We start from the raw sequence: 25,143 nt of genomic DNA on the forward strand, positions 1-25,143 counted from the left end.
ATTGTTGAGCTGAATCGTAACATTAAACAGCAATATTGTGTGTTTATACAAGTTCATAATATTAAACGAGAAATATTATCAGCTACTTACAGCATTATCACAATTTCAAATTTGGCGCAATACAGTGAAATGAGAAATGACGTAATGGAGAAAACGGATTTGCTTTATCTTTATTCAAACATTCGAGAACACTGGCGAAGAAAATTTAAGAATAGTTGTCTCTATGGTATTACACATAACTTTGCCGCTATGTATTCCAAAGCATCTGATAAATACATAAAATTTATCCAAAAATTTAAGTAGCGGCATAAAAGACGCTATCTAAAAAAATCTCTGTTTGTGGTTAAATTAAAAAAGTAGTATTAAGTCAACGCTACACAATTATTTAATAATTTAAATACGTAGGAATCGAATTAAAAACGAGTGATCATAAAAATTGATATTACGATTCGTTTCTCTAACATTGCAAAATTTGATGCATTTGATTTTACCAATATTTTTTTCTTTTTAAATTGCGATTTTACCTATTATCCTATCTATTATCTGATTTTTTTTTATCCACAGGAGAAAATCGTCGGATTTCCACCCGCACGGCAGGTGGGGTATGTGGGAGTCGAACCTCACTAAAAACTCCTGCCGCTCACATCCGGCGCCCTACCCCGGACCGGGCGGGAGCCCAGTCGGAGCTATTGAGACGGCGGGACAGGGTTTACGCAGAGCGTATTACATCCATCCCGCCGTCCCCCAGACGCTGGACCGGCGGCCGCCAGCAACATGACCGCCGGTTCCCTCGGTCGACGGGCCAAGAGCCCGCATTAAGGGCGCCGCGCTACACCTTCCCCCAGAGCGGTCGGGGAAACGCGACCTAACACGCCGCCTCACGCCTAGGTTCCTCCCCGCACAAAGCGGGTGGAGCCCGAAGCTCTTAGGGGGCGGGTTACGGTCGGGACCCCGGTCCCTATTATCTGATAGCGAAATCTTGCAAAGCACATAATATTGGAAACAATTGTTTTTGTCAGTATTAAGCTATGTGTTATTGCTATATGTTTGGGAGCTATCACTCCAAAGGTTTTTTTTATAATCAACAGCGGCTTATAATATGAACAATTAAAATTTTATGTCAATATTTTAAACAAGGGAACTATTTCAGAAAATGGAGATAGACATGTGTTATAGTGATGATTCTTTTCACGATATCAATTAAAAACTATGCATGGGTCCGCAAAAAACAGCTAAATTCTACTAGCTGAATTAGATTGCTTTGGTTTAGATTGAGGATTCACGAAATATGTACAAATAAAAAATTAACTTCATTGCTCTCAAAATTAAATGAAGTGTAAGTTCAGTTACACAAATGTAAACTAATCTATTTTATCTAAGAGATACAACGATGATCGTTCAATATTGCACAGTTTAATTATAACGTAATGTGGTAATTGGGACTCCCAACCTTTACTCTAACAAAATATTAGATATCTATAAATTATTATAATGTGCTCCAAGCTTTACCCCTTTAGTTTACACCCTTGACATGTTATCTATGGTTTATTTTACTTTTCGAATTTGTTTGTGGAAGCTATGCCTATGTTTTCTTTTAGTTTTTTTAATGCAAATATTTTGAACTTTTTGTAACTTGTTATGTTTTTTCCTAAAATGAAGTAATTATTATGCGAACTGTATTCAAAGCAATTTTTTTTTTAGAAAAATCCCAATATTGACGGAATGGAAAATTACTTAAAACAGATTTTTAAAATTAAAAGGTGAGTGAGATTGTCTATGGAATCACAGAACGAATCTTGTAAAAGATTAGGCCATTTCATAAAACAAATGTATAGTAACTCGCAGAAAATATCTTCAAAAACAGTTATATTTATTTCAGCTTTGCATTTTATTTTAAATTGAGCATTGAAGCTCCTTACGGGTCCTTTGGAAAGGATTAATCTTCTTCTCTAGCGAAGGGATAGCAGTCTTAGTTCTGCAATAGAAAAAAGATTTGCTTTGAGAGGAGACGTAAGGTAAACATCGATTTTACTTTTTCCTTCTAAATTTGGATTGTGGGACGATAGCAGAGATATCAATATCTTAGGTGTGACGGGTAAAAAATTCAATGTTTATGAATTATTTTTAGTGTATCCTTGTACGAAATGAAAGTTTGACTTTTGCCACATATTCTTTTGAATGGCAGCTGACGGACGTACATTCAGTTACGAGAGGGTACCTGCTGCTGCTACGTAAACTATTTTCTCTGGGTTTAACACAATTTTTTTTTATCAAAAATTCAGAACTTCATAAAAAACTAGTTTCCATGTTTGATGAACTGAAATCTCCTAAACCTGTATATTTCTCTTAAAATGTCAAAAACAGAAGTTGTCAAAAGCTGGGTTGAGTCATTGTTGCGATCTATTTATCGCTTGTACTTATTGTTTTAGACCTAACTTGTGTTTACTACAACACATGATTTAAAATTACCTTATGTATTCCATGATAAGAAATTCAAAGTACATTAAAAAAGTACACTAATATATTTTGATACTCTAATTAATAGTTTATTATTATTAGGCCTATGAATCATTAATGAGCAAAGAGTGTGAATAGTGATATAATTTTAAGGCAAGTAATTCAAACTGTTTTCTTTACATCAGTGCATGTAGATTTGACAATACTAAAGATGCCTTAACATAAAAATATTGGGAAAGATTTCCAGTTTACCTAGAGATGTAAAGCTTAGTGTTAAATGTTTTTTCTCCTGTGTATGTAGACATAAAAGGTACAAACAATAAGCAGTAAAGACTGAATAAAACATTAATCATTTTTTAAGAAAATTGATTCAGGCATTTTAAATTTTCTGTGTCAAATGTATGCATCGGGTAACTCTGCTGACGTCTTGCAAGTCAATATCATGAATTTGTTATTCAAAACATGAATAAGACTGACTATTCCTATTTTATTGTATAGTTCAGTATTTGATGGTCGGGATATCCAATTTTTATCAATTTTTAATTCACAAGAATATATTTTATCAATTGATATCTTTGAATATCTTCAATCCTTTTTGATAAGTCTTGTTTGCATAATAAAACAATGCTGGCTTTTCTTTTACTTTTTAATTATTTTAAGGCAATGATTAAGAGATATTTAAATATTTGTTACTACTAAGTCAAGTTTTATATTTTGTGTGAATTAAGAATGAGGTTTAGAAATTAGATAAAATAGTCCCCAAATGAAATAAAAATAACCAAGATGTTATTAGCTAATCCATAATAAATATTATAAATAAGTTTTAATTCAATAAATAAAAAATGAGTAAATAAGAGTTGCATTGTAAAAATGAAATGTATTGACCTCTACTTGATGTTGCCTTTCTAATACTTACATAATGCTCATCACATACCAGAAATGTGTGTCAATAAACATTTTCTATCATTTGTACTATTAAAAGATTTTTTAATTTTTTACAAAACATTAAGTGGCTGAATTTGATGACAATATGTAAATTATCATAATATTATTTAAAAATCTGAAATTGGCGTATAATTCAAATTGTGAAATAAGGCATGGTCAGTTATAAAAATCAGTGTTTTTGTATCTGATTAGTGATACTTTATAATTTATCTAAAGAAATCTGTTTAAAGGATATTAATAATAATATTAGTACTAATTAGAAGATCTACTGTGGTTCCAAGTTAAATTCCATAATAGTGTCTTACCTATAATATTACTTGATTCTGAAAGAATGAATGACCGCTAAGTTGATGTTAGTCTGTTTATCTTAGCTAAAATAGTACTTGATTCTGAAAGAATGAATGACCGCTAAGTTGATGTTAGTCTGTTTATCTTAGCTAAAATAGTAAATATATGACAAAAAAAATGTAATTTATAATATATTCGCCTTAGTTAAATAAGCCTTTTTATATTATTTTATAGTAAAAATTTGATATGAATTGTATATATTGAATAAAAATATGTATTATATTTTTCTTAAGTATTATCATATTGTTATTGTACATTGAAGTCAAGAATGATTTTTATAAATTGAGTTAATATTAAGTCTGTAAAATAATCAAAAATATCATAGAAATCAAGAGCGACAGTACAAATAATGACCACCAAATTGAGGATTGGACAACAGTATTGAGGATTGAATTACTTCTATGTGCAGGTTGTCAATTAAGAAAAAGCTGACTTTGTTTCATTGCTATAGGCAAGTTGGAACTATTGGCTCTCGGGTCTAGGATGTCAGTGCTGAATCAGAGTGGAGAAGAACAGGTAAATCAATGGAGTTGTCTATAATATTATCAGCCTTGAATTTTGTTGGTTGTTTCTTGAATTGTGTAAATGAAGCTCCAAATTATCAAAGATTCTTTTTTCTTATCATTTAGTCTAATTTAGTAGTGAATAATATGCAATAATAAGTATAAAATTATTGTCTTTTGCATATGTAAAAAAACAATAAATGATGGAATTAGTATAAAACACGCAAAATTTATAAATAACTTTAAAAACTCCCACTTTCATATGTAGCAAATCAATAATGTATTCTGATTCGAATGATATCGAGTATTGAGTGGGAATGTGATTTTTATGCCTAAGGCAGTTTGTGGCTTTTACGGGTTATACAACAAAGGTACAAGTTTCAAGTTAAATGTAACAAACAAACAAACAAAACCTCCTCAATTTATTACAGTATAAGAAATTTAGATTTCTATAGATCTTCATACATAGCTTTGTGTAAGTGAAACCAATGAAACCCATTTATTTAAAGTTTCATTTCTAATAATAAACTATATTTGGTATTAGAATACGATTTGAAGCCAAAATAGTTTATTTACTCTAAAGTAAATGAAATAATCATTTTAGATGCTCAATTAATTAGTGTTCTATTTTATCTTTTACTGTTGCCATTAGAAAAGTGATGTATAAGCCTGCTAAATGTCCACTCTTGTGCACAAATAACTTATCTAATCTATGTGAATATTTAAAATATAAATAAAAAAAACTCCTATTTATGTAAAATATTTTGAATGTATTTTTTACATACAATCGGTCAAATCATAATTTACTTAATGGATAATTTTGTCTCTTGACTCTAAAACCATCTAGTATTAAAAAAAAAAACTCAATGGCTTATTTTAAATTTCAGGTGGAATGTCCACTATGTATGGAACCCTTGGAAGTGGACGACCTCCACTTCTACCCGTGTACATGTGGATACCAAGTAAGATATACTGTAACACACTGAATTTATAAATAGTAAACTTTCAGTCATGTCTAATTAATGAAAAAAATAACTGTTCTAATTCAATGAAATAAATTCGCTACTGCTATTGGGTAGGTTTATCATAAAGCATTTCAGATGAGTACCACCATCCTGTCCGTTTCCATAGGATTGTGAGTCCTATGAGCTTTCGTAACATCTTGACATCAGATAGACCATAAACTTTTCTAGATATTTAGAGTAATAAAGAAGAAACAAGCTAGGTTAGTCATATCAGATTAGATTTACATTGTGTACCAATAAACACATTCGGTCCTATAAAAAATTTATTCCGAGCCTAAAGACTTATTTAACTTCGCAGATATGTCGGTTTTGCTGGAATCGTATTCGAGAAGGCGAGAACGGCCTTTGCCCAGCTTGTCGGAAGGCATACCCAGAAAACCCGGCAGACTTCATTCCTCTCAGTCAAGAGCAGGTACAGTATATATTTTTTTGTGGACTTTAAATAAGTTCCATCCATTTTTCAAGTGTTTTTTTTTACATCACTAATCGCACATTCTAAATTAATTCGAGAACATTAAATAATTGATTGCAAAATAATAATGATAATGATTTAATTTATTTCTTATAACATTTATGTTCAATTTCTATGTAACTAATTACTTTTTTCCACATAACCATTATTATTTTAATTTATTAATTTGTCTAATCTTAATTGTTTTTGTCATGTTTATAATTTGTCAAAAACTTTATGTGAATCGGATAATTGATTTTTACCAATGCTAAGTTGTAGAATATCAATATATTTTAGTAATAATGTTCATGATATGGTCCTTGTCGCTTTTTTGGAAATCCACATATAGTAATTGAACGGTCGGTTAGTTCTTTTGTCGTCTATTTTATGTACGTTGTAATTATACTGAGACCTTAGAACTTATATCTCAATGTGAGTGGCGGCATTTACGTTTTTGGTGTCTATGGGCTCCAGCAACCACTTAACACCAGGTGGGCTGTGAGCTCGTCCACTCATCAAAGTAATAAAAAAAAATTAAAAAAAAACATGAGAACGGTCAATTCGTCCATTGTCGTCTGGTTTATATCCGTCTTTTAGGAAGTCAAAAAAAATACTGTCTGTCTCTAGTCACGTCCGCTCCCGTTCCATATCTTTTCGAATTCTTGTCAAGTCTCGTGTCTTAATCTGTGTCTAGTCGTTTTAGGTCTTATGCCCTATCAAAGAGCTTGCATGCCACGACAATAATAGTATCGTACTCGTCGAACTCTAAAAAAAGTTCGACGCGCCCAACCCATGAATCAGCTCGCTGAGTTTCTCGCCGGATCTTCTCAGTGGGTCGCGATTACGATCCGGTAGTAGATTCATTCGTGAAGCAGCTGCTCTTGAGTTGCTAGGTCTCCTTCGGAGGCGCTCGGGCAGCTGTTAGCAAATCCCACCCCTCCTGGCTGAGCCTTTGCTCGCCCAACTGTCCTGGTGAAACCGGAAAGGCCTCCGGGCCACCAGTAATCTTTCAATCATAAAATATAATAATAATAGTATCGTTTGGTTAATACGTTTGCAGGTGGCAGCGATAAAGACGGAGAAGAAAGCCCGCGAGCAGAAACGTCGCAACAAGACGCTAGAGTCGCGGCGTGCGCTCGCGAACGTTCGCGTCGTACAGAACAACCTCGTGTTCGTCGTGGGCCTGCCCGTCAGACTCGCAGACCCGGAGGTACACTGTACTATATGTGGCTACACGTCTCACCAACGATTCATTATTAAGTTTCCATGTTCACGAGTCAAATAAGCATTTTTTTTTTTATTGCTTAGATGGGTGGACGAGCTCACAGCCCACCTTGTGTTAAGTTGTTACTGGAGCCCATAGACATCCACAACGTAAATGCGCCACCCACCTTGAGATACAAGTTCTAAGGTCTCAAGTATAGTAACGACGACTGCCCCACCCTTCAAACCGAAACGCATTACTGCTTCACGGCAGAAATAGGCAGAGTGGTGGTATCCACCCGCGCGGACTCACAAGAGGTCCTACCACCAGTAAACTCACAAGAGGTCCTACCACCAGTAAGCTCACAAGAGGTCCTACCACCAGTAAACTCACAAGAGGTCCTACCACCAGTAAACTCACAAGAGGTCCTACCACCAGTAAAACTAATCAGTTCATGAATTCCTTAAAACTCATTTATGAATCGGTTGCTGGCCCGGCCGCAGAACCTATGGCTTGCCACGAAGGGTATGGCGAGTAAATTAACAGACACAGTCCACTGAGCTTCTCGCCGGATCTTCTCATTGGGTCGCGTTTGCGATCCCGTGGTAGATTCTGCGAAGCATTACTCTTGCTAAGGCTAGTGTTAGCAACGTCCTCAGATTTGAGCCCCGTGGACTCACCTACTAATTAAGGTTACGCTGGCATAACCTTTAAGGATACCAGCTTAGGTAGGAAAAAAAAAGTTTGCTGGTTTTTATCATGAATAAACAGTATGTCTTTCATAGTAGCGTGTACGTGCACTAAATAAAATGCACTGTATAGTTAAATAATAATTCCTGGTGATAATAGCGCTGCCAGTGATAGAACAGAACATATATTTTAAGGGATTTTTTTAGAGACTAATATTGATGAAAACTCTCGTAAACGAGTAGTGGTTCTTAATTGCGGAGTTAAAATAATTTATTATTATGATTTCAGATTTTAAAACGGCAAGAGTACTTTGGAAAGTATGGCAAAATTCACAAAGTAGTTATAAACCAAAGTACGACATATGCAGGGTCACAGGTTAGTAATAAATAATAATATTTGTTCTTTTTTATACAGAAGTTACAAAATGTAACTTCTAAAATACTACTGTTTAAGATATTTCGTAAATTATGAACATTACTATTTCAAAAAATCTAGGACTCAAAGCAAATTTTAAATATTTAATCCTCTTCATCATTAACTATGTAAAGTTTTGTGGTTTAGACACAAGTACATTTTGCAGTTACATGTAGTTACTGCCTCTGGTAACACTATTTGAAGACCGGCTTAATGCCTCAAAGCACATAATAGTCTCATTACACTAAAATTACTTGCAGAAAAAAAAAATTGTCCGCCTCAAAGGCAATTAAAAGGTATTGATAAGACAAATTGAAGTTTTACAAAATAGTGTCATGAGTGAATTGAGAAATACTTTCGTTGGTACCATGAATGTATTCAGTATTTGTTTGTAGATATATTTCTTTGTTCTATTTTAAATAATTTCGTATTGGTAGATTATAGGCAAAGTGCAATAAACTTGGGAATAAGCTACTTGATCTTCCAAATCACTTGGTAATATTCGAGTCACGGCCACCGATAGGAATGTATGTGTTCCCTGTCACCACTTCTGTCTACTATACTAGGTGTTAGGAGACCGAATACGAACACAGACGATAGTACTAATGACACCTTTGATGATGGGAAGGAAAAAAAATCATATTTTCTAAAACGTTTTATTAGCATTATTTACGCTCCATAAGGTTAGTATAGCTAAATGAAACGATAGTTTCATAAAAAATATATTACTAAAAAAAACAGCAATGAAACACAAAATCAAAAACAGCTGATGCTCGGATCAACGAACGCCCGGGCGCGGCGCTGATACCGCGCTCCCCAAAACTTACAACTTTGTAGGTACAAAATTGTCATTTTCGGAAGCGGTCTCCTAACACCCAGTACACTCCTTCCAGGAATATTTTGTTGATTATTATTACTCAGAGCTAAGATTTGGTTTTGTTAATGACGATGGTGTAGGGTCCGTCCGCGTCGGCGTACGTGACGTACGTGTCGTCGGCGGACGCGCTGCGTGCCATCCAGGGCGTCAACAACGTGACGCTCGACGGACGAGTGCTGAAGGGCTCGCTCGGCACCACCAAGTACTGCGCCAACTTCATGAAGAACCAGCCCTGTCCCAAGCCCGACTGTATGTACCTGCATGACCTAGGTGAGACAGCTGATTTAGCAAGTTCATTCACCTCTAGCTAATGTAAACACTATATCTTGTTTAGGGTTACTTAACGAAAATGTTGTACTGATAATGTCCAATTGGTTTCATGATTGGTTGAAACTGTAATAAGATGTAATCTAAATAGCATTTGAGTCCCCCATGAATTTACATCAGGATCACTATTTTTTTTTATTTTTTTTTCGTTGCTTAGATGGGTGGATGAGCTCACAGCCCACCTGGTGTTAAGTGGTTACTGAAGCCCATAGACATTTACAACGCAAACGCGCCACCCATCTTCAGATATAAGTTCTAAGGTCTCAGCATAGTTACGTTACAACGGCTGCCCCACCCTTCAGGCCGAAATGCATTACTGCTTCACGGCAGAGATAGGCGGTCACATCTTGTTTATGGTTACTTAAAGAAAATGTTGCACTGGTAATGCCGAATGGGTTTCATGATTGGTTAGGACTGTGATAAGAGGTAATCTAAATAGCATTTGAGTCCCCCTCGCATTCATATTGGGGTCACTATATGTATATGGGGACATCTATGAAATGGACTGAATATCCTAACTTTAGACCAAAATGATTAAGATAAAGAATTAAGATACTCATGGTGAAACGACGTCAGAAAAAATTTTGAACCGATTAATATTAGTCAACCGATCTCAATGTTTCAGGTGATCCGAAGGCGTCCTTCACGAAGGAAGAAATGCACGCCGGCCTGCATCAGGTCTACGAGAGGAAGCTGCACAATCAGCTGCTCGCCTCGCAGCAACGGGATAAAAACAACGAGGACAAGCAACTTAACGGTTCAGGTTCATTCCTATTACATTTCACGTTTTACTTACTTATGACGTAGCATTAGGTGTGTTGTTTTTTTGTCGATAAGCTTTAACGGTCATTAGGCGAATCATAATTATAATAATTAACAACGTTAATAAGGTAGCAAAGATTAAACAATGTGGATATGCGACTGGTCACTGTCCTCGTCGTACTCGTCGCTTGCGATGATAGACATTACGAGCGAATTAACCCACAGATACAGCCCACTGAGTTTCTCGACGGATTTTCTCAGTGGGTCGCGTTTCCGATCCGGTGGTAGATTCTGCGAAGCACTGCTCTTGCTAGGGTTAGTGTTAGCAACACTCCGTTTGAGCCCTGTGAGCTCACCTACACACATTAGGGTGAAGCTGAAATAGCCTCTCAAGGCTATCAGCATATAAAGGAAAAGAAAATAAATAAATGGAGATGCGTTAATAATTCATTTGTTAACATCAAACCCGGGGATAATTTTCAATCCTCTATTGGTATTTATTTTAATCCTTAACAAATCATTATGTTGATAAAATCTAATTTAAACTTCAAGTTTTTGCGGAAACCCTACTTCTGCTTATACATGAGAACGGTATTTAATTATAGTTCGGTCGACGTCCGACAGGCGGCCCCTGAGTAGTTCGGGCAGCCCGACATCTCTCGTACAATCCACGTCAGTCATCCCGGACTGGACATTGAACAATTTTTTTGAAGATTCTTAATCTATTTTTACTGGTAGTAGGACCTTTTGTGAGTCAGCACGGCAGGTACCACCGCCCCGCCTATTTTTGCCGTGAAGCAGTAACGCGTTTCGGTTTGAAGGGCGGGGCAGCCGTTGTAACTATACTGAGACCTTAGAACTTATATCTCAAGGTGGGTGGCGCATTTACTTTGTAGATGTCTATGGGCTCCAGTAACCACTTAACACCAGGTGGGCTGTGAGCTCGTCCACTCATCTAAGCAATAAAAAAAAATCATTGACACAGCTATATATTTTTTGTTTTTTCATTTAATAAATCCAATGGTTTAATATCTACTAAACTGACCCACAGGTAATTCTAGTACGAATGCAGAAAAGAGCGGTTCAAAAGATGGTAAGACCAATTTACTTTCTCCCTTTTTTTTTAAATTTTTTTTTTTTTTTTTTTATTGATTGATTAGACGTGTGGACGAGCTCACAGCCCACCTGGTGTTAAGTGGTTACTGGAACCCATAGACATCTACAACGTAAATGCGCCACACCCCTTGAGATATAAGTTCTAAGGTCACAGTTTTAAAAAAATTATTTAAAAAAAAAAAAAAATTTCAATATATTTCTATATACCATTACCCATTTCCCATTTCAGGTAATCAATCGAACTATATACCGACGACAGTGGTCACATCGTCACATATAAACAACGTAGTCAATTCTAAGTGAGTACACGAGATTTGAAATGAAAACATTCAAGTGCGGTGCCTGTTTTAGTGAAAAGTGTATAGATACATTTCAACTTAATCGTTACATTTAAATGAGACTCGCCAATCGAGATAACTTCACAAATGATAGTACGCTTTCAATGCGTGACGATTTATAAAGTAAGACCTAATTGCATTCTCTCATAAGATATTGAAATATAATATTTGATTATATTTATGAATTAAAAGTTGGCTCAAGCAAGCCCATATTTTTTTATTTTTTTTTGTTGCCTTCATGAGTGAACGAGCTCACAGCCCACCTGCTGTTAAGTGGTTACTGGAGCTCATAGACATCTACAACGTAAATGCGCCACCCACCTTGAGATATAAGTTCTAAGGTCTCAGTATAGTTACAACGGCTGCCCCACCCTTCAAACCGAAACGCATTACTGCTTCACGGCAGAAATAGGCAGGGTGGTGGTACCTACCCTCGCGGACTCACAAGAGGTCCCACTACCAGTAAGTAGAGGTCCTACCGTCTCCCAGTCCCATTAAAAGAATTGTTCATAGATCTAAAGAGGAATGTGCGAATGGCAGTACCAGTTCGAGCAGCAGTAGCAGTAGCAGGAGCGACAGCAGTGATAGCAGCAGCAGTAGTAGCGGTAGCAGTGCCAACGGGAAGGAAGCCTGGCCCAGCCTCGGGTCCTCCCCTCCTTCAGATAGTCCCGCCAGAAAACAAACGAGTCCGAAACCACAACAATTACACGGTATGTTTCAACTGTAGTTGCATCACTGTACTGTGTGGTGTCTAGAGTAGCAATCGCCTGTCTCTCGAGGGCCCGTTCTAAGTAACCCCATGGGTCCACGGCGATTGGACAATCGCCTGATCTGACTGTATTGCGATTGATAACCGATTTACTGGTGGTGGGCTACTCCGGTTTGAGCCCCGTGAGCTCACCTACTAGTTAAGGTTACGTTGAAATAGCCTCTCAAGGCTTAGGTAGAAAAAAAAAGGTGGTAGGGCCTATTCTAAGCTCACAGGCCCATAGATACTGTCATCCTGACTATTTTTGAAGCAGTCATTCGTTCTGGTTTGAGGTTTAGGATAACCATTATCAAACCCTTCCAACTAGTCTGAGGTTAGGTTAAAGTGGGCAGTTAAGTTCACGTACAAGATCACTGGTAGCTCTTGTAATATCTACAAGCCTGAGTGGTTTTATAATGACAACAATAAAAATAATTTGTGACTAGTAAATTTTTTGATAGTAATAAGAAAAAAATGACCTCTGAGTAGGGCCTGAGTTGTGCATATAAAATAATAATAATAAAAAAAACAGGATTCAAATCAAAGTAAATATTGATTTTGAAAATAAGTATTATTAAAGATTATAGTATTTAGAAAAAGAAGGTTACATGCTTTTAATGCGTACTAACACTATTATGTATTTAGTTTTGTCGAAAACGACAGACGATGGTGATCTAAAATCTATATATCTAAATACATATAGGCAAAGACAAAACAATTAAGTACCCATAACCTCTGCGGTCCGTCGACCAATTTTTTTGTAACTTTTATCGAGATTTAGTCTTATCTAGATTTAATCTATTTTATTAAAACTTTTATGGCCCGGTAACGAGACCTTTAAGCCAAGTCTTATATTTTCATTCTAAATTTTGAGGAGTCAGTGATTATGGTCAAATTTCTGATGCTGGTTGTTAAATTATTGACTTCCAACGGCTATCGCATGTTCCAATTAGATTTTTGAAATAATTAGAAAGCTTGTATATGTGTAGTGTATACCATGTTTATTTACATTCAACAAGGTCATCACATGGCATTTTCGATAACATGTAATCTCATGAAAGTTTAATCAGGCTGTGACGTTAATGATATTGTCGAAAAGATTACAATAGATTGTGTATTGTTAAAAAAATTGAGTTTTTAAGGCGATAAGTCAAGGTTTTTTTTTGTCAGAGATTGTAATGTTATTTGTAGATAAACATGATTTATTATCTAAATATATTGAAACTAGCTATACCCGTCCGCTTCTCTGGCCATTTAAAATTAACATTATTATTTCTCACCCCCACAAAGATTCTCATCATTAACGCCAACCGCAACTGGTGTAGGGAGTCCAACACTCTTATAAATATTAGCCTATCCATTAAGTACATGTATTTTCTACATGGATACCAAGTTTCAAGTCAATCGGATGCATGGTTCAGTAGTTATAACGAAACATCCGTAAAAAACCACTGTACATTTATATATTATAGTATAGATAAGATTCCGTGTTTTTGTTTCTAGTTAAGTCACAAGAAAACGGCATATCAGGGTCGTCCAGTCCCACGGAACTGCACACGGACACGGCACAGCAGCAGGCACAAACGAGAAATGTTAAAGATACACACACCGACACAAACAGAACGAGAAATAAAGACACGAACGGCACGAGCACAACACACACAAAGAAAAGCAAAAACGAAAAGTCCAAACACAAGCCCGGCCACAGCACCGACAGCGGACCCGCGGACCACGCGCCGCGCCCGCACTCCTCGGTCTTCGAGACAGACTCGCAACACAACTACATCTCCAATGACCTGGACGAATTAGAATCGGATCGACATAGCCTGCTGGAGACCCACGACCTGCTGGAGAGCAGCGACCACAGCCTGCTGGACGACGACACCCACGACCTGCTCAACGACGCCGGCGACGTCCTCATGATGCAGAGGCACCGAGACATGCTGGCCGGGCTCGTCGACGGCGGTCACCTGCTGCCGCAGCTCAAGGGGCCCGTGCTGAACGGCTACGGATTACTGGACAGAGATATTAGTTATGTTAACGATAGGCCAATTAGTCAAATGAACCAGGGTTTGCTGGACCAGAAGGAGATGCTGTTGAGGGAACGAGAGCAGAGCGACATGCTGCTGCGGCAGAGGGAGCTGCTGGCGCGGCAACACAACGTCATGGTCGAGCCTAAGCATTACATGCCCGCCTCCAGTATAGGAATGGAATCCGCTAGTGAACTATTAGGTGAGATCCATTTTGTTCTCAGTGCCATGCTAACTGAATTGCTTAGGTATGTGGACGAGCTCACAGCCCACTTGGTTTTGAAATGGTTACTGGAGCCCATGGACATCTACAACGTTAATGCGCCACCCACCTTGAGATATAAGTTCTATGGTCTCAGTATAGTTACAACAGCTGCCCCACCCTTCAAACCGAAACGCATTACTGCTTCACGGCAGAAATAGGCGGGGCGGTGGTACCTACCCGTGCGGACTCACAAGAGACTCACAATGTATATAAAGATCACATGCACTTATACACAAAACAAATGGACAACAATACTTGCTAGTATACGATGTGGAGCTGAGCTTAGTCAAGTGTGAGTACTTGCGTATTCGCTACAATATACTGTAAGGAAGATGGGACACGACCTCGGGGGTGCAGCCCAATACGTTGGTCCGACCAGATCCGCACCGCTCTTGATTCCACATTTCACAACGCCCTCCACACCGCCAGAGACAAGAATAGATGAAGAAAGATCGTACGTGTGAAGGTGACACAAAAGGGTGGTCACGACCTTCAGCAATGAGGAATACGACGCAAGGAGGAGGACAATATACTGTTCCAAGTTGGATAGCGGCATCCTCGTAAGCTTAGATTGAATCCGTTGTCTGTGCATTGCAGGTGCTAATTACCACCGGAGCCCCAGCATGGTGCCGGCGTTCGGCGCGCTGCCGCCCTACGCGCTGCCCCGGCCGCAGGTGCTGCACGCGCCGCCCGCGCACGCCGCGCACGCCGCGCTGCTCAACGGGTTCGACGCCGCACACAACGTACGTGCCCCGCACCACACGATTGGCTAATTATATTCCACTAGTGGACCCGCAGTAGTCGAAATTCGACTATAATTTATTGAAATTATAAGTTTATACACTATTATGATTCTGTTGACAAGGATTATTATACTTCTTTAATCACAGATTTCGCCAAGACTACACTTTAGACAATTATTATTAAAGACAAAACGATATTTAATTTATTCTCAATTTGACAACAATAACAAAAGTTTAACAATAAACAAATAATATGCATACGTGTGTGTGTCAAATACATGGTAGTGTGTGTAATGTTTTCTTTATTCATTTAATTTATGTTTTATGCATGATTTTAAAAAAATATTAGCGTTGTGTACTCATTCTCTATGCTCTCTATAAGTGTGGGAAATTTCATACCCCTCCGTCCGCGCAATTTTCGTAAAAAGGGGTACAAAGTTTTTGCTTTACGTATTAATATATAGATACTAGCTGACCGGGCAGACTTCGTAGTGCCTCAATCGATAAATAAAAGACTTGTATAAAATAAACTTAAAACAAACAAAAGGAATCCGTTCGATGGGGGACACATCAAAGGAAAAACAAAATTGTTTGTTTGTATTTCATTCGAGCATTTTCATATTTATCAAACCTTCTCTGGACTTCCACTTGAGATATTAATTTCTAAGGTCTCACTATAGTTACAACGGCTATCCTAATCTTCAGACCGAAACGCATTGCTGCTTCACGGCAGAAATAGGCGGGGTGGTGGTACCTACCCGCGCGGTCTTACCATTATACCCCGGCAAACAGACAAATAGACACATGTAAGCTTTGGTAGAAAGAATTATAATTATACCCCGCCCCGCTTAGCTTACTATGCAGTTATAGTAATGAGCAACATACGTTAGTCAGTCAGTGGTTAACGTGCAGCGATCCACCGCGGTAAGTGACTTGAATAAACATGTAATGTAATGTTTTATTGATCGCTCCGATGAAGTTTCCGGAGGAGAGCGCACAACGGACCACCAACACACGCACACGCCTCCTCCTTCTTCACCCTAAATACTTCACAACAATGCAAAATATTAGTCTAGTCTCGGTCTGTGAATGAAAACTGAAATGTGTAGATCTGGTGCCGCGGGACTCGCGTGGAGTAAAGTTCCTCTCGATTACAGAGTGAAGGTCGATATTTAGCGGAGAACATGGATAAGTTCTTCACGGACTTCCACAAGGCGCAGCAGCTGCGGCTGCACGCGCGCGCCGGCGACGAGCGGCGCTACCAGCTGCCGCGGAACGTGCTCAGCGCGGAGGCACTCGAGATGGAACACAAGCAGAGGTGACGCCGCTTTGTTACTACACGTATTTTTTTTTAAGAGATTTTATACCCTGGTAACTAAAACCTTTAAGTCATGTCTTATTTTAACTTATATTCTAATTTTTATGAACAATGATAATATGCAGTGAAATGAAATGAAATGAGATGATATGGGATGAAATATAATCTCAGTAAAATGGTGGTCATTTACGAGATTTTTTCAGTGGACTTTTTAGAGGAACCCGAGAAGTTACGTCCAGCAGCTTTGTTTCATACATTTTGCGCTTCACTAGTGCATAGTGGTGCGACAGTAGCGGCCGTACTCTTTAAATCAAAAAGGTCACGTGCGACAGAGATAGACAGACAGATAACGCGTTCTTCTTCTATATCGTTCCCTCAATGCTAAGGATCGCGACCACAGGTGACGTTCCTCCACAGTGCTCGGTCGTGGGTGGCGTGGACCGCATGGTACAGACTACCACCTAGTGCTTCCCTTACTAGATCTGACCATCTGCTTGGTTATGGCATCGTGTTACGTGTCTCTTATTTACATTATCAAAATCGTTCGTAACCTCATACTATGTTCTTGTCTAAACGATTAGATACTTGCTGTAATAATCGAGACACAAATGAATATGCTTTAATAAAATATCCTCCTCCTCATTGCGACGTGTTCCTCAGTGTTGAGGGTCGTGACCATTACGGAGTACTTTCGTTAGGACTATGTTCCTCCATTCCCTTTCGTCCTCTGCGCAGTGGATAGCGACATTGATACTGAAGTCCAATGTCGTCTTAATTTGAGCGAACCAGCGCATGGGACTACGCCCCCTAGGCCTCTTTCCTTCTACTTTGCTAGTGATGAGTAGTCTTTCGAGATTGTCACTCTTTTTCATCGCAACGTGACCGAAAAACTCGAAAATCCTACTTAGGCAAGTGGTGGAGAGTCTTGTGGAGACACCTAATTCTTCAAGATTGATGCGTTGATCTAGGGAATCCGCAGCATTTAAATAGGGATAAAATATAGCGGCCCTTTTTTCCGAACTGACAGTATTAGTTGAAACAAGTTACAATCTGTCTGTAAATTAGTTGTGTATGGAAGCGTAGGTCTCGCCCAGCTTCCTCTATTGCTTTCTATAAGCCGCTATTTTCCTTCAGATAATTCCCAGTGGTAACCTTAAATCGTCCTTTTCATCCTTTAACTATCAGTCAAGTTAGTTAAGTTTTCTTGCCAATGCTGATAGCCTTGAAAGGCTATATCAGCGTTACCAAACGAGCAGGTGAGCTCATGGGACTCAAACCTAGCAAAGTTGCTAATACTGGCCCTAGCAAGAGCCGTGCTTCGCAGAATCTACCACCGGATCGGAAACGCGACCCACTGAGAAGATCCAACGAGAAACTCAGTGGGCTGTGTCTGTGGGTCTCATCGAGCCCTGGTTCGGCGAAGACGATGACCGGTGCTTGAGGTACCTAAAAGCACCGTTAGTGGATCGGGAGGATCCAAAATGACGTTAAGTCGCCTATGTCTTAATCTTTGTTTCTTGCAATCCGACTTCCAACGATATTGTCCTTGTGATGTGGTTGATGCCGTAATTGATGCCGTTAATAATTGTATCAAAAAGTGCTTTTTTTTTAATTTAGATGTTGTGTTTGTTCATATTAATAATACTAAGTCATGATTGTGCTTCAGAATGAACAACGTACGTAGTGGCGAGCCGGCGGGCCGGGCGGCGGGCGATGGCGACGACGACTTAGACTTTGATCCGTTTAAAGAGACACAGAAAGCGTTTGCGGAACTCATGGAGAATGAAATGATGCAAAATGCCGTTTCGGGCGGGTTAGTTACGATATATCAATTTGGAGAGAATTTATAGAAAAAAAATATTATGTTGAGTTAATTGCGTTTACTCGATAAGCATGAGCTGGGGCATTGTCCCTGACATTGCAGATGTCCATGAGTCATGGTGATCACTAAGTATATTGCCAGTCGTGTCCGCCGTGCAATAAAAAAATCAATACTACAATATATAATACTACCCTATATTTTATAAGTATAAAAAACAAATGGTACTATTAAATTAGTAGCTATACATATTATTGGCTTCCTAAAAACCGTCTTAACTTTATTTGCACTTCTAAGGACTCGCTTTGGTATCGGATGGTGACATTTCCTACGCACTTTAATGTGGTCGCTGTGGTCTATGCTCACCATGACGTTATTCGTATGTATTTAGTACACCGTTTTAACAGTCACTTACAACGTTTAGTGTATCTGAAAAAATCTTAAAAATATATTCACGATGTTTCTCTTTTTCTTTTTTAAACAATAAGTTTTTTGTATTATTTGTCTAATTTGAATGTCTGAATTTATTTATTCTTAACAGGCGCCTATTGTTTGCTCCATGAAAATTCAAACTATGATTTTGGCTTTGTTAATAAATGATTATGTATTTATTTCACCACTTAACACTAGGTGGGCTGTGAGCTCATCCACTCATCTAAGCAATAAAAAAAATAAAAAAAATTGTTACTAGCTGACCCGGCAGACTTCGTAGTGCCTCAATCGATAAATAAAAGATCTAAACTTTTGTATAAAATAAACATAAAACAAACAAAAGGACGGACGGGGGACACATCAAAGGGAAAACAAAATTGTTATTTTTATTTAATTCCGAGCATTTTCATATTTATTTAACTTTTAAACCTTCTCTGGACTTCCACAAATAATTCAAGACCAAAATTAGCAAAATCAGTCCAGCCGTTCTCGAGTTTTAGCGAGACTAACGAACGGCAATTCATTTATATATTAACATATATAGATTATTTTGATTGTTTATAACAGTGACAACGCACGTCGATCCAGGTTAGCGCCGCCGGGCTTCAGTCATGTCAATAACACGTACGGCGCCGGCGGGCCGCGCCTCCACGCCGCACAACAAGGTACTGCTGCTGATGTCATTGCTTTTATTTATATTATATTCAATAAGACAGTATAAGAATTTTACAAAAAGAAGGATAGGCTTATGTAGGTGGCACCCATTTTGAGTGCTTCATAAATGGTATATTTTTGGTTTGTTTGACTGTATTACGTAGGGAAATGGTAGGCAGTGTTCTATTGGAAAAATTAAAAAGAGGACTAAAAATAATGCATAGCACAGCCTAAAATTGGCAAAAACGAAAATGAAATTAGAATATAATTACTCAAAAGTTAGAATAATTTGACAAAAATTTTCTAACATCAATCCCTAGTTTAAGGTACTTACAGAACGTCTTGCATAAACAAATTCTTAACAGCTGATAGTGCCGGACGCGTTACAAGCTTACATGTTTTATTATGATCGCTATACCCGTTATAGTCGTTATACCAATAGAACTGGTGATATAATACGAACGTGGGCGCCCGCATGCACCTGTGTGCTTAGTGCAAGTTTTTTAACGTTCTCGATAGCGTAAAAGCTAGCTCATATTTGTATGGAATGGGATCGTTTGCCTACGTTTGCCGCTAGGGGCGCTGTTCTAACTGCATACAAAATTAAGCCTTACAATTAATTTCGTTTCATTTCGATAACATAAGTGATTGTAGAGCCTGTTCCAGGGTATAACACGAACAGTCCGATGTTCTCGGACTGGACGCAGATGGACCCCGCGATCATGTCGACTTCGGTGAGCGGCGGCAGCGGCCTGTCGCAGCACCAGCACGACATGTTCGTGCGGTTCAACGCGCTGGGCGTGACGCAGGCGCCGCCCGCCCCGCCCGCCCAGCCCGCGCCCGCCTGGCCGCCCTACGTGCCCCTGCCGCCCGGCTTCACGCCCGCGCAGGCCGCCCGCCCCCGCCCCGAACCCATCGACGCCAAGTGAACTTGTGATAACCTCCCCCCCCCAACACACATATAATGATAAATAAACAGAGAGATATAATAACAGAGGAATTTGTAAAATAAATTAACGTATTTTGTTTTATTTAATGGAAATTATTATTTATTCGAATTCGGCCCGGTCGTTGCAATATTTTATATCGTTTCGCCTCACAATATTTGTATGTTCGTTATTATATTATTATTACCGGATCGTGAACCGTGTTGTGGACAGATTATATTTTCTATATTATAAATGAGATGCCGTTGACTCGCTGTTCCATTTGTACCTTATAGTGACGTTAATATGAAAGTAATTAAAAGCAAGATGTTAAATTCGTTCTTTTCATGCAAACCCCTCCGCTCGCAACTGAAACAATAAAGTTCACATGTTACTTACACAGATAAGTAATAAACTAAAAATCAATTTAAAATGCATTCATCGTACTCCTTTCTGGGAATTTTGTTTCATTTCTTCCTTGTTTTTTTTTGCGACAACTTGTAATGCAGAAGCCTGCCGTCTCACCTTGCCTTAAAGTTAAACAAAAATAATCATATCACACATAGGGTGGGGTACAAAAATACAAATCCCGCAGACTGGTGTCAAATTTTCTAATGAAATGCGTACTTGATACGTGTTCATGAAGGATTTTCGGGCGTATTGTAAGACCAGATTGACACCACTGCCTTGTCTGGGCCGCGAAGCAGACACGCGGTTCGATTTGAAGGACCATTGGCAGCTGGCACTCTGGCCTGATGTCTTAAGTCAAAGGCGACTGTTATATGATGTCTGTGAGCTAGTAACCCGTTTTTTTTCCTACCTAAGCTGATGGCCTTGTGAGGCTATATCAGCGTCGCCTTAACTAGTAGGTGAGCTCACGGGGCTCAAACCTGACGACGTTGCTAACACGAACCCTAGCAAGAGCCGTGCTTCGCGGAATCTACCATCGGATCGGAAACGCGACCCACTGAGAAGATCCGGCGAGAAACTCAGTGGGCTGTGTCTATGGGTTAATTTGCTCGTCGAGCCCTTCCTCGCAAGCGACGGGTTCGACGACAACGATGACCGGTGTAACCAGTATATACTTTGTAGGCCACGAACTTTCACACTTCACCCATGCGTTAAGAAAGTAGTAAAAATATTTGTGGTATATTTCGAGTGCCATATCGTTTAGGGAAACTGTTTTTTTTTATACAGTGTTGTTGATAACATAGAAGTGGGTATTGTCAATGGTAACATGAAATATTGCTTAAATCCGATAAGAGTGCACTTTATTTTCCAACGAGACTCGTGGCGATCGCAGATTGCCTAAACATGGGGGCCATTATTGGGCGAAAAGCGGCGGCTTAAATTACGGTGCATATCGATATATCAACATATCGACCTATGAAACTTTTTTTTCTACCTAATCACTGGTAGCCTAAGGGGTTATTTACTCACAGACTGATAAGGCATTGTTAGTATTGACCCAAGCAAGAGCAGTGCTTCGCTGAATCTACCACACCGGATCGGAATCGCGACCCACTAAAAACTCCTGTATCTATGGGACTAATGAAACGTTCTAACGGTCTGGCATGAACATTGCAATGGTAATTTAAGTCAGAATTAGTTTAAATCTTATATTATATTATGTTATACCTTTAAACGAGCAATTCTTGTATATTAATATATACTTATATAGTCGGAATCTCGGAAACGGCTCCAACGATTTTCATAAAATTTAGTATACAGGGGATTTCGGGGGCGATAAATCGATCTAGCTACGATTTATTTTCAGAAAATGTTGTTTTATTCGTGTTTTCAATAATCAACTCTTCCCGAAATCTATTGGCGAATAATAATACTATTTTTCTTAATTGAGGGCAACTAACCAAGATGGCGTTATAAAAAAAAAACCGGTCATCATCTAGTTATAGTATATATATTATTATAGTATATATATTATTATAGTATATATATTATTAAAAGACTTAAAATAAAGATTATTTACTTAAATTTTCCCGTCTATAAACCCGCGTGGGTCAGGGCCATTCCAATTGACGGTGTCCCCGTTATGCCATATGTACAGACCGCCGGTTTTTGAATTGAGTGCTATTTCCGTCACCAATTTCGCGGCTTGTTCCGGACTAACGTTTCCGGCTCCTCTTGTCATGTCCGACATCACGTAGCCTGGATGCACGCAATTCACGATAATACCTGAGAGGTGATGTCAAAATAATAGGTAACTATGAAATTTAAAAATATATTAATTGAGAGCTGAATAAGAACTGATTTGGACTAATCTTTCTTTTTCTTCTTTTTACAATAATACAATCGATTTTCTGCAACGCTATTGCTACCAGCTTCGAGTTTATTTTATCAATTATTTTAAATGATCATATATTATTATGTACTTTTTACAGTTGCAAAATAGTTTTTCAAATAAAGTTTCAATACTTTAAACGAAACCTGCGTATCAAAATGAGTAGAATATCGGCTGTGTGTACCTACACATGTGTAGCTAACTTCTGCAAGTAAATTGATTAAAAAAATATATAAATTTTAATATATCCAAAAACATACCGTTGGATGATAATTTTCTATTGAGTATAAACGTATATGCATTAACTCCTACTTTTGAAATAACGTAAGGCGAATCTCCCCAGCCTTCATCTATTTCTTCATTGTTCTTTACAGCTTCCATATAGTTGCGCATCAATAAATTGAGTTCGTTTAGTGTCAAATTTTCGCACATGAATCTTTTTCGTAAATCTGCCGAGGGGATTCTTGAGAGGTGCCCGGAAGAACTTGAAACGTTAATGATTTTCCCGCCTTCTTTGACGCAAGGCAATATTGCTTCACAGAAATTAACCAACGCAAAGTAGTTAGTTAAAATTGTCTGTTCAGCTTGAAATAATTTTGGTTCCTTTGCATCTTTTAAAAACAGTATGCCGGCGTTGTTAATCAAAATCTCAACACGCTTGTTTTGAATGTAAGATGCAAATCTTTGGACACTCTGAGGGTCGGATACGTCTAATTGATGATATTCTGGTTTTAGTCCTAATTTTCTCAGTATTTCACATGCTTCATTTCCACGGGTTTCGTCACGTGATGTAAGATATACAGTACCTTTAAAATTTTCACAAAGATCTTTCACTATAGCAAATCCTAATCCTTTATTAGCACCCGTAACAATTGCTATATAATCGTTTGACATGTTTGAAAATTTACATCACAGATGTAGGTATACATACAGTTTTGGAGATATGTTTTTACGTTAAAAATACGTAGAAAAATATTGATAAGCAGATAACACAAGGTTAAACTATTACAATATACATTGTTTTGTATATATAGATATAGATACCAATATCCATTGGTTGAGTTGTATTTTCGTAATTCACTTCACCTACCAGCTATTTTCTATCTATGTTTTAATTATTTAATATTATTTTATTTTATTACTATGAACAGATTTTAACAAAAGTAAGACAGCAAAGGATATTTTGTCATAAAAGTCAAGTTTATGTAGTAGGTACCTAGCTTAATAAACAATTACTTTAATAAAGCATATTAAAGATTTATTAGTTTATCAGACGTTAGAGAGGTTTTAATTGATTTGAGAACGTGTTAAAGTTATTACAATTTTAAGTACATACATTGTGGGCAATTTCTTTTAATTACTTCAGATTTAAATTTGAAACGCCTTAGCGCAAATTTCGCCTTAGCGTACAGTCAGTACATAATCGTCAGATAGTCAGATAAGTATTTAGCCAACGTCCATACCACGTTGAAAACACCGGTTCTCGTCCGATCACCGAAGTCAAGCAACGTCGGGCGTGGTCAGTACTTGGACCACGTCACAGCCGGAGTCCCGCAAGGCTCCGCCCTCTCCCCGTTACTATTTAGTTTGTATATCAATGATATACCCCGGTCTCCGGAGACCCATCTGGCGCTCTTCGCCGATGACACCGCCATCTACTACTCGTGTAGGAAGAAGGCGTTGCTTCATCGACGACTTCAGACCGCAGCTACCACCATGGGACAGTGGTTCCGGAAGTGGCGCATCGACATCAACCCCACGAAAAGCACAGCGGTGCTCTTCAAAAGGGGTCGCCCTCCGAACACCACGCTGAGCATCCCCCTCCCGACTAGGCGCGTCAACACCTCCGCCCCCGCCGTTCGCCCAATCACGATGTTCGACCAGCCCATACCGTGGGCCCCGAAGGTCAAATATTTAGGCGTCACCCTCGACAGTAGGATGACATTCCGCCCCCACATCAAGACGGTACGCGACCGTGCCGCCTTCATTCTAGGACGTCTCTACCCGATGATATGTAGGCGAAGTAAAATGTCCCTTAGAAATAAGGTGACACTCTACAAAACTTGCATACGCCCCGTCATGACCTATGCAAGTGTAGTGTTCGCTCACGCGGCCCGCACTCACTTAAAGTCATTCCAAATCATTCAATCCCGTTTTTGCAGGATAGCCGTCGGAGCCCCGTGGTTTGTCAGGAACGTCGACCTCCATGACGACCTGGTCTTAGAGTCCATCAGTAAGTATCTTCAGTCGGCGTCGATGCGTCACTTCGTCGCCGTCGTCGTCAATGCGTCGATGGTGACTGTTCTGATACCATGACCATTAACGCTGGCGTTCCACAAGGTTCGGTGCTCTCCCCCACGCTTTTCATCCTGTATATCAATGACATGCTGTCTATTGATGGCATGCATTGCTATGCGGATGACAGCACGGGGGATGCGCGATATATCGG

At 38.7% G+C, this 25,143-nt stretch overlaps 2 protein-coding genes across 6 annotated transcripts; one reads left to right on the forward strand and one right to left on the reverse strand.

The window, feature by feature from the left end:
- The first annotated feature begins 1,549 nt into the window (after positions 1–1,549).
- On the forward strand, positions 1,550–20,727 carry LOC101739826 (uncharacterized). 4 transcript variants are annotated; one of them, XM_038020870.2, is made up of 18 exons: positions 1,550–1,760; positions 1,880–2,015; positions 4,160–4,266; positions 5,141–5,215; positions 5,577–5,690; positions 6,790–6,939; positions 7,912–7,998; positions 8,995–9,184; positions 9,867–10,004; positions 11,055–11,096; positions 11,349–11,418; positions 11,971–12,167; positions 13,709–14,437; positions 15,098–15,243; positions 16,401–16,561; positions 18,228–18,374; positions 19,380–19,477; positions 20,133–20,727. In XM_038020870.2, the coding sequence occupies exons 3-18, from the start codon at positions 4,234–4,236 to the stop codon at positions 20,393–20,395; spliced, it is 2,640 nt and encodes an 879-aa protein (XP_037876798.1). In that variant the 5' UTR covers positions 1,550–1,760; positions 1,880–2,015; positions 4,160–4,233; the 3' UTR covers positions 20,396–20,727. The 4 variants fall into 4 exon arrangements, with proteins under 4 accessions (XP_037876798.1, XP_037876802.1, XP_037876801.1 ...); XM_038020874.2 differs by having other exon boundaries at positions 9,867–9,998; XM_038020873.2 differs by lacking the exons at positions 1,550–1,760; positions 1,880–2,015 and adding an exon at positions 2,177–2,610.
- Positions 20,488–24,148, reverse strand: LOC101738709 (carbonyl reductase [NADPH] 3). 2 transcript variants are annotated; one of them, XR_001139704.4, is made up of 4 exons: positions 22,955–24,148; positions 22,383–22,588; positions 20,840–20,922; positions 20,488–20,761 (listed from the first exon to the last, which is right to left on the reverse strand). XR_001139704.4 is itself a non-coding variant. In XM_004926806.5 (3 exons), the coding sequence occupies exons 1-2, from the start codon at positions 23,586–23,588 to the stop codon at positions 22,383–22,385; spliced, it is 840 nt and encodes a 279-aa protein (XP_004926863.1). In that variant the 5' UTR covers positions 23,589–24,051; the 3' UTR covers positions 20,488–20,761. The 2 variants fall into 2 exon arrangements, 1 of the variants encoding a protein (XP_004926863.1); XM_004926806.5 differs by lacking the exon at positions 20,840–20,922 and having other exon boundaries at positions 22,955–24,051.
- Positions 24,149–25,143: the final 995 nt, after the last annotated feature.

This window comes from Bombyx mori, chromosome 27 (genome assembly GCF_030269925.1).
Source record: "Bombyx mori chromosome 27, ASM3026992v2".
Lineage (NCBI taxonomy): Eukaryota > Metazoa > Arthropoda > Insecta > Lepidoptera > Bombycidae > Bombyx > Bombyx mori.